Source organism: Halyomorpha halys, unplaced genomic scaffold (assembly GCF_000696795.3).
Source record: "Halyomorpha halys isolate HHAL.00 unplaced genomic scaffold, Hhal_1.1 Scaffold1549.1, whole genome shotgun sequence".
NCBI classification, from domain to species: Eukaryota; Metazoa; Arthropoda; class Insecta; order Hemiptera; family Pentatomidae; genus Halyomorpha; species Halyomorpha halys.
In genome coordinates, this window is record NW_027116341.1 from 107,825 (window position 1) to 118,082 (window position 10,258).

The 10,258-nt window shown below is 27.6% G+C and overlaps 2 protein-coding genes across 2 annotated transcripts in view; both read left to right on the forward strand.

Annotated features, from left to right (window-relative positions):
- LOC106690010 (uncharacterized) overlaps positions 1-10,258 on the forward strand; it is a 49,615-nt gene that overhangs the window by 20,164 nt on the left and 19,193 nt on the right. The gene's annotated exons all lie outside the window — the stretch shown is intronic.
- Positions 1,973-10,258, forward strand: part of LOC106690011 (uncharacterized) — a 12,596-nt gene continuing 4,310 nt past the window's right edge. The window contains exons 1-5 of the mRNA XM_014435261.2: positions 1,973-2,128; positions 2,302-2,609; positions 4,801-4,878; positions 6,777-6,869; positions 6,944-7,140. Coding sequence (XP_014290747.1) covers positions 2,070-2,128; positions 2,302-2,609; positions 4,801-4,878; positions 6,777-6,869; positions 6,944-7,140 — 735 coding nt within the window. The 5' untranslated portion in view covers positions 1,973-2,069. The remainder of the gene's footprint in view (positions 2,129-2,301; positions 2,610-4,800; positions 4,879-6,776; positions 6,870-6,943; positions 7,141-10,258) is intronic.

Consider the following 10,258-nt stretch of genomic DNA (forward strand, 5'->3'; position numbering starts at 1 on the left):
TTTATAGTAAGTTAAATTTCCTTTATTTTGAGTTTTGGGAGACATATGTGTGTCTTATGGGTTTAGAGGTATATTTTTTGAAAAATACAACATTTTAAACGAACAACTTGAAATCAACATTTTGTGAATTTATTTTGTCAAATATCATAAAAACTACTACTCATAAAAAGATAAACATTATAAACTATTTTATAGTAAATTTAACTAGCTTTAATTTGAGTGCTGACAGACATCTGAACGTCCAATGAAAATGAAAGGTAAGATATAATAAGAAAAATTGAATGTTGTAAATAGTAAATGAAAAGGGTAACAGTAACAGATAGATAAGAGAAGAAATATTAAAGAATTAAAGAAATATTGACCGCACCCGGACCATATTCCATTCATCTATACACACGGTCAATCAATAATCTTCCAGTAAAAGGTAAATAGTTTTGATGCGGTCAAAATAACTCAAATAGTAAATAAAGTGTTTATAATAGGCCAACATTTCACACCTTTTTGTAGGGTTTCACAAAAATTCAAAGATACAAACAACTAAAATTATGTAATGTATGTTTAAATGTTATATATGTTTAATGAATGTGTTGGGGCAAGGGGTTTTTCTTGAATGAAAAACTAATATTTTCCCCAGAGTAAAATATTCGGTTCGGGTATAAAAAAAAATAAACGGTTAGAAAAAAAAAAAGCGAGGACCTGAAAAATAAAAAACCCAAAATAATGAAGAAAAAAAATGAAATAAAAGAAAATATTATTCCACAAAATTTAATGGTGTTAAAACATAAAGAAATAAACAATAAAAATGAATTATCCTACCATTATGAGGACGATGCATCAACAGGTAGCCAACCTATTCTAACCATAGTGGGAGGTCAAGTTTTGATTCCATGAAGCCACCAGTAACAGACTCTCAGGCATGTTATATGTTATATCGTTTTAACATGCTAAATGAAAGAAATATTCCTCCATTTATATTATAATAAAATAAATTTATTATATTTACACCCTCAGTCCGCCTAACTGCACAACAACCCCTATTTAGAGAAAGGCCAAAATTAGCTATAGTTGAAATTAATAGCTAAAATTGCCCTGAAACGACCCTTATTCATGAATGAACCATTGATAAATAAATATCATATCCATAACAACTTTAGCTATTAGTTTCAACTATAGCTAATTTTTGCCCAACTCTGCCCCCATTTTACAAATAATACAATTGTTAATTTAATAGTACTATTTTAGTTTTATTATTCCAAAGTATATGTAAAATGAAATATTATACAGTGATCACAAAAAACATTTTTATATAATAGAGTGATGATAAATAAAACTTATTCTTATACAGTTTTATTTTTGTAAAATGTGGGCTAAATGAGGTCCTAAGGAAATTTTGGAAATTTTTGATAGTTAATAATTTAAAAATGAATCTTATTAAAAAAAATACAACAATAACGAAGTTTATCATAATAAAAATTAATTATTTCAGAACTCGAAAATTTATGACATATCAATACCATAATGTGCCCCTTAGACCCAATGTGGGTTAAATATCAATCTTATACTAATATATTTAGTAGTTTTTTTTAAATTATGATTGCTTTATTATTTTATTGATTTCATAAAGTGAAAATTTTACTACTCCAGCTAGGTAAAACAAATTTAGTTTAAGAAGAAAATATAAATATTATCATAAATCAAAATTTCTTGTCTCAAAAAAAAAAAATTCAAATTAAGATTTGTTTAATATAAAATTGATATATGAACTTAAAGACAGTGTATATATTTTTTTCTTGTATAATTTGAACTATTTCAGATTGATAAAATTTTTAACTTTATTTTAACATTATCAAAACCATATCCAAAGTATCTCTTATAACAATAAGACAGTTATCAAAAATACATATTGGACAAGATATTAAAATAATGGAGACTATGAGTGCATTTTTGATAAAATATTGGACAATAGATGGTGGGGAGCAATCAATCTCAGTGTTTCTGCCTGCTACTGTTATATATAATCAGTGTTTACTATTCAGTCTCTGTCCTCAGTTTCTAAGTAACACAAAGCTATGGGTAGATACTGGATCATTTTTTGGGCTTTGCTCATCACAACTTGCTTCATTAAACAGTAAATAAATTGAACTATTTAAATTGTCTAAATAATTATTTTTAAAAATAATTAGAAGTAGTAAATGATAAAGTTTTATTATACTGGGGAAGAATGAAATAAAAATTAGAATCAATCATTTAATAATTTAAATAATTCTTATATATATATTAATTATTTACTGTATACGACAGGTCTGAAGGAAAAGTGGTTCAGCAACTGGAAGGAAAAGTCATTCAGGAACCAGAAGAAAAAGTCGTTCAACAACCAGAAAGAAAAGTCATTCAGCAACCGGAAGGAAAAGTAGTACAGGAACCAGAAGGAAAAGTAGTACAGGAACAAGAACGAAAAGTCATTCAGCCACCGGAAGGAAAAGTAGTCCAGGAACAAGAAGACAAATTCGTTCAGCAACCAGATGGAAAAGTCGTTCAGCCACCAGAAGAAAATATAATTTTATTAGGAGATGGAACATTTCAACTTGCGGATAATCTCACATTACAAGGTAAGAAAGCAGTAAAGGCATACATTATTTTTTGTAAGTATTCTAAAATAAAATCTCATTAATAATGAATAAGTGATTTGAAGGAAAGAATCATTTCATCTAACTACACTATATGATATAAATCTACAAGCATAATTAAATTAGTATTTTTTAAATAAAGAAACTTTAGTAAGCAAAGAAAGAATAAAATCTAAAAGAATTGAATAATAATTTTTAAACATAAGATGGTTGTTAAATAACATTTTTAAAAATAATATTATCATTATTCAATCATTTCGGCTTAAGTTTTATACTTAAACTTAACCAAACAATAATTTTTCTAATACTCATTTTTAAGTAGTACATTTTTTATTTTTAAGCTAATATTTGATAAATCCAATTTGCCTTCTTTCATGATAAGTTCCCCCATTTGTCACTCAAATAATTACTTACTTTATGCATTCTAAAACCTCCTACTATAGTTCTTGTTTTATTAGCAGTTGCAAGAACAAGAACTCTGGCAGGATACACAAAATGTTGACTTACAAGGAGAGGGCACAGTCAGAAAGTCGCTGATATAAACCAATATTTTTTCATTAATTCTAAATTTAAAAATATTATATATGTGTCCCAGTATCAATTATAATGGACCTTAGAAGAAAAATTACATAAAAACGATAAAAATAGCATTTTTTTCTTATTCTCCTAAAAATATAAAAACACATTCACATGTTATTATTATTTTTTTTTTGTGGAATAAAAAAACCATTGCTTAATAGACATTGATTAGCTTAAAATAAATAAAAGGAAACAACTACAAATTTTTTTAAAATTTATTTATTTATTGCTATTTACAACTTATAATAATACATTTAGTAGATTTGATCTCAGTGAAAATGGAGTAATACAGGCGTGTAGATAAACTGCCCATTGGTAGCAGAACAAAAATTAAATCAATTCAAATAAAGGAAATCAAATAATTTTTTCAAGCAAAAAATAAGTTGGTATTTTTTTCCAGTTCACCAAAACAACTTAAATATTAGTTTACAAACGGATTTATTTATTTTAATTGATTGTATAACATTCCCCAAGAGGCACAAACAAATTAACTGTATATGTTTAATATTAACTAATTTATTTTTTTATTTTATTTTTAAATAATATTAACTCATTTAATTTCTTTCCAATTTTGCAATTTTTAATGTTAAATTTATTTCCAGAACATTTTTTCCTCTTTTTTTTTTTTAAATGATAAAATTTCTTATTTACTCATTTAATAATTTTAAATTATGGAACAATGTACATTCATAAGGAAAATGAGATAATGATTTCTAAGGAAGTTTAAATTAAAAGACTCATGTAAAAAATTACTTATTTTTTAAATATTATTACAGATATTTTTGTAATATCTGAAGTGCATTCATTATTTTTGTTTTATAACTTTTTTTTGTTTAATAACTTTTATGAAATATATTTCCCATGAGGCTCAAAAAAATTTACAGTATTTCATTAAATGTGCAGTCTGCGAATTGTATTTAAATTTTATTATTATTATACAAATTACCATCATAAATTTCCATTACCTAATCTGAATTCCATAATGACAATTATTATCAATGTGATAATTGCCATGTGGCATTATGGCTTGACCATTTTAAATATTATCATGTTTTTCAAAATAATTTGATTCCATTCTTCTTATTATCATTTATATATAATGAAGTAAAAATTCTTTATTTATGGAATATTGCTTTTATTTTTCATATTTTAAAACATTTTCATTAAAATACAATAAAAAAACATTTTGATCATAAGAACAAATTTTTCACTTTTCTGTGTGATGCGAGCAAGTTAGAAGAAAATCACAGACTTTTTACAAAATGAGTATTTAATTGTAGCATTTCCATTTACATGCACTATATCTGTATATTATTTTGTGCATTTTAAAACGAAAATCACATTTTATACATATGTACTTTCAATCGAACTCTCTTTTATCTGAATTTTGTTTTTCCTCCCTTCTTCTTGATTTCCCGAACTCTTACTATCTTAAAGTTTTATCCTCTAGTCCCTTGAGTTTCAAATTATTGACAGTCAAATGTCAGTTAGAGGAATTTCGGGTAAACCTACTTTTATTTGAAATAATTATCAAGCTCATAGTTTATTTTTTTTTTTTTGTTAAGCTCATTGTTTATTTATTTTTTTTGTTCAGGTTTCATCCAAGAATGTACTACGGAAGCTGATATTTTTAGATGCTGTGTTGGTTTTCAAAGCACTGTCAATATGAAAGGTAAAGTAAAACAAAACTATCAGAAGATGGTCTGGGTGTGGTTAACATAACTCACATTGTAAATGAATTATTTATTACGAGCCATTTTGTCCCACTTTGCAAGGCTAAAAAAGATACCAACAAAATTAGATAATTTTTAAACATATTGTTAAAGCCACAATTTTCATTTATTTATAATTTGTTTTTTTTTTAATCATTTACTTTCCTATTGGTATTTATTTTTTGTAAACAATAAGTTTATTTTATTTCTTTTAACTATATGTTATTTTGAAATTAAAATATGTTTAACTTTTTACATAAATAAGGGACAATTAGGAGGTTTGTTGTGGCATGTGTATGTATTATATATTGTTTTGGTAAGGAATGTATACATAAATAGTTTATAAGTATAATAGGATTAAGCCCTGAACATAAATTGATAAGCATCGTCAAGGCAGTCTACTGCAAACTTTCTTGGTTGCTGCACCTATACTGTTTTGTTACCTTCTCCCACCAGCTCAATAACATTTGAGTCTAATTTTATGAGGTACTGGACATATATTTGGTCCATCACCAATTGCATGCACCATCTCAGATGAGATATTAGACTTTTGTTTTCCTCCAACATATTGAAAACTCTTCAACCTACTGTGAGTGACTCCTTTTATTTTTTTTTATCCAAATATCAAGTTTCCTTCTAACCATTATAATAGTAAAATTTAATTATTTCTTAAAGAATTTAGTTTGTATACATATATAAATATTTTATTAATTTTTATGAAGAAAAGATGGTTGGGGTGTGTCAGAAATAACACGAATAAGTTGAAAACTTATTTAATAGTGTCAACATGTCAGCCAGAATTTCAAGCCTTAATCAGGGCTAAGAACAAAGAACAAGATAATAACCAATGAATAAAAAAAAATAAAGAAAAAGATATAAACAGAATGATTAAAGTAAATAATTAATATAATTATAGGATAATTCATTTTTATTTTTTATTTGTTTATGTTTTAACACCATTAAATTTTGTGGAATAATATTTTCTTCTATTTCATTTTTTTTCTTCATTATTTTGGGGTTATTATTTTTCAGGTCCTCAGTTTTTTTTTTCTAACCATTTATTTTTTTTTATACCCGAACCGAATATTTTACTCTGGGGAAGATATTAGTTTTTCATTCAAGAAAAACTCCTTGCCCCAACACATTCATTAAACATATATAACATTTAAACATACATTACGTAATTTTAGTTGTTGGTATCTTTGAATTTTTGTGAAGCCCTACAAAAAGGTGTGAAATGTTGGCCTATTATAAACACTTTATTTACTATTTGAGTTATTTTGACCACATCAAAACTATTTACCTTTCACTGGAAGATTATTGATTGACCGCGTGTATAGATGAATGGAATATGGTCCGGGTGCAGTCAATATTTCTTTAATTCTTTAATATTTCTTCTCTTATCTATTTGTTACTATTACCCTTTTCACTTACTATTTACAACATTTAATTTTTCTTATTATATCTTACTTTTCATTTTACACCCCTGTTATTTTATACTTATTTTTTTTCTTTTCTTCCTTTTTGTAACAATAGTGTTTGTATCTTTTTTAGCCCTGGCAAAGCCCTGCAACGTGGGGCAAAACGTTGGCTCAATAAAATAGTATAATTATCTACTATTCGAGTTTTTTTTTTACTGCACCCGGACCATATTCTATTCATATTTACCTTTTATTAAAATAAAATTAATTTAATTTAAATTGTATAGGTTATGAAAAATCAGTATTTTAGTAATATATAGATATAAAGAGGAAGAATTAATCATATATGATTACTGATTAAACATTCCTTATTTTTTCGAGTTCATGATATCACTTTATATAAATTTGTATTTATTTATTAATTTATTTTTTTAAAGCTTGCATTTCTCTTGAATACTTGGAAGATGAATATGGTTTTGAATTAAATGTCACAGTTGCTGGCTTAGTTATTTATAGTGAAAAAGTTTCAGGTCAGTAATGCCATTATTAAATTTTGTAAATAGTTAGTAATCTTTACTAATATGTTTGTTTTATATCATTACAGCCAAAAACCCACCTCCAATTTGTTACCACATACCATACACGGCGAAGATAGCTGATGCTTGCTTCAGAATTTATGATTTGGATATCAAAAATAAAATTCTTACAGGCTGTGCCAACCTTGAAATTCATATACAATTCTTAAAAGATTTGAAATATCATTTAGGATGTTTTGATATACACATGAAGTTTGACAAGAAAGTAAGCAACTCAAATTCAGATGTAAAACTTATAAGTACAAGAGCCAGGAAGAAAAAAAGGCAGTTATCTCTCCCCACTTTTTTATTATTTTAATGAAAACTATATATAATTACTAGTCAAAATTCATGAGTCTACCAAGTATAGGTAAGGGAATAAAAAATGGCAGCTGTTTCAAAACCTTAAAAAAACATTAATTTTTCATTCGAAGCTCTATATCTTAAAAACTGCCAATTCTAGAAAATCTAAAAGAACATTATTTAAAGAAGAGTAAATTTGCTGAAATGCTAGCAATAGAGCTATTTAGGTCCAATAGTTCTCGAAATACAGCTTTTTAAAAAGCAAAATTTCTTAAAAATGTACTGAAATATCAGTAGTTAGTTAATTTATTCTGAGAAATCTATATTTCCGCAATTATGTGCCATAGGAATGTCTATTAGCAATCAAATTAAAGCTAGTTTAATGTACTATAAAGTAGTTTATGACCTTTACCTTCATAGGAATAGTAGTTTTCATGATATGTGCTAAAATAAATTGATTTATAGTTGTTCGGACATTAAGTTTTATTTATGAAAAACTTTATTTCAGAAACTATTGGACGTTCAGATGTCTGTCAGCACTCAAATTAAAGCTAGTTAAATTTACTATAAAATAGTTTATAATGTTTATCTTTTTATGAGTAGTAGTTTTTATGATATTTGACAAAATAAATTCACAAAATGTTGATTTCAAGTTGTTCGTTTAAAATGTTGTATTTTTCAAAAAATATATCTCTAGACCCATAAGACACACATATGTCTCCCAAAACTCAAAATAAAGGAAATTTAACTTACTATAAAGTAGTATATGACAAATATCTTCATAGAAGTAGTAATTTTTATGATATTCATATATGAATATAAATTTGTCTGAACAACTATAAATCAATTTATTTTAGCAAATTGCATGAAAACTACTACTTCTACATAGATAAACGTGATAAACTACTTTATAGCTCATTAAACTAGCTTTATTTGTGACGTAATAAGGAGCATCAAGGATTTTACGTAGGATTTTGGATTGTAACGATTGGATGCGGGAAGAATTTGATGGTTTGGTGGAGCCCCAGAGCTCAATTCCGTATGTCCAAATTGGTCTGATTATTGTAGTGTATACTAATTTTTTGTAATGAATGAGAAGTTTAGAGCGTTTGTCAAGTAAGTGTTGTAGCAAGCGGAATCTACGAGCAGTTTCTTGTCGTTTCAGTCTTGTGTGTGGATTCCAAGAAAGTCTCTTGTCAAGATGGAGTCCTAAGTATCGAATCTGTTCAACAGGTGTTAGTGGTGTATCTAGAAAGGATACTGTAGGACAGGAGGGCAGAGGTTTACGACGGAGAGTAAAGGTGATCTGGTGGGATTTTTCAGGATTTATTTTGATTCTCCAGTTTTTACACCATTCTTCAATAGATGTTATGTGTGCCTGTAGTGTTTGTGATGCATTAGTTGGGTCGTCGTTTACAGAAAGTATACATGTGTTGTCAGCGTATGTTGTTAGGACTGTGTTAGGGTGGGTTGGGATGTCAGCTGTATAAACCGTATAAAGAATGGGACCTAAGATACTACCTTGGGGAACACCGGCGGACTGAGAAAAGAGAGATGAGTAGGCTTGGTTATGATTTACTTTAAAGGTTCTATCAGTGAGGTAGGAGCGGATTATAAGGAAATATGTTGGGGGTAGGAATTGACGAAGTTTATAGAGCAGACCTGGATGCCAGACTCGATCAAAAGCTTGTTCAACATCGAGGAAGACTCCCGTGCAGTACATACCGCGCTCCAATGTGGAAGATATGACATCAATCACTTGATGACTCTGTTGTATGGTAGAATGAGATGTTCTAAATCCAAACTGGTGATCAGGAATAACATGATATGAGTCAAGGATTGGGTAGAGGCTTTTTAATAAGAGTTTTTCTAGGATTTTGCCCATAATGGGCAGGAGCGAAATAGGACGGTAGGAAGATGGATATTCAAGTGGCTTGGAGGGTTTGGGAAACATTTTTATTATAGACATTTTCCAAGGGTCAGGGAAATAGGTGGATCGGAGTGTAGCATTATAGATATAGGTAAGGAATAGAATGGCTTTACGAGGGAGCTGTTTCAGAATGTGTGCTGTGATAAGATCGTGGCCAGGAACTTTAATTTGAATGCTAATATACATCTGTACATAAAATTGAGATATGGATTTTTCAAAATAAATTCTCTAACTTCTGATCTTTCAGTACGTTCTGTACAACATTTTTATGAAGTGTTGCTTTTTAAAAAGCTCGAGAATTACTCAACATAAATAGCTCTATTAGGGCTTAAATTTTTGCAAATTTGCTCTACTTTAAATGACTTTCTATTGTTGTGGTATTTTTAAAGATATAGAGCTCCGAATGAAAAATTAATTTTTTTTAACGTTTTGAAACAGCCACCATTTTTTATTCCCCCTACCTATACTTGGCAGACTAATCAATTTTTACTAGTAATTATACATAGTTTTCAATTAAGTAATAAAAAAAATGGGGTGAAATAACTGCCTTTTTTCTCCTCTTGGACTCTTTGTACTATATAAAATTAAATATATGTTCATAAAAATTTAGAGCATAAGAATAAGTTATTTATGGGTGCATTCCATTAAAAATGATAATTTTCAAGGTCACTAGTACAAACATTAGAAATATCATAGTATTTTAATAAATCTCAAAGAGAAAAAAAGTTTTATTGTTAATTAAAACAGCTGTTTCATGGTCCACTTTTATCACTTTTTAAAGTCTCCTGTGTTACTAATTTTTGTGGAAACCTCGAGCTTGTAACTAAGTAACTGATGATAATCGCTGACATTTTCATCAACCTTACCTCTTGTAAATTGTTGATTATAATAGCTGAGTGAAAGTGAAAATAAAATAGAACTAAGAAAAACAAAATCTTTTTAAATTTTGCCTGTTTGATAACACTTATGATAATTTTAAAATATAATAATTTTTAATTTTCAATTTACAAATTTCAGAATCATCAGCTTATAACTTCCTCCTGAAATTGTATCCACAATTTTATTTTTTTCATTTCCTTAGGATGTTTTGATATACACATGAAGTTTGACA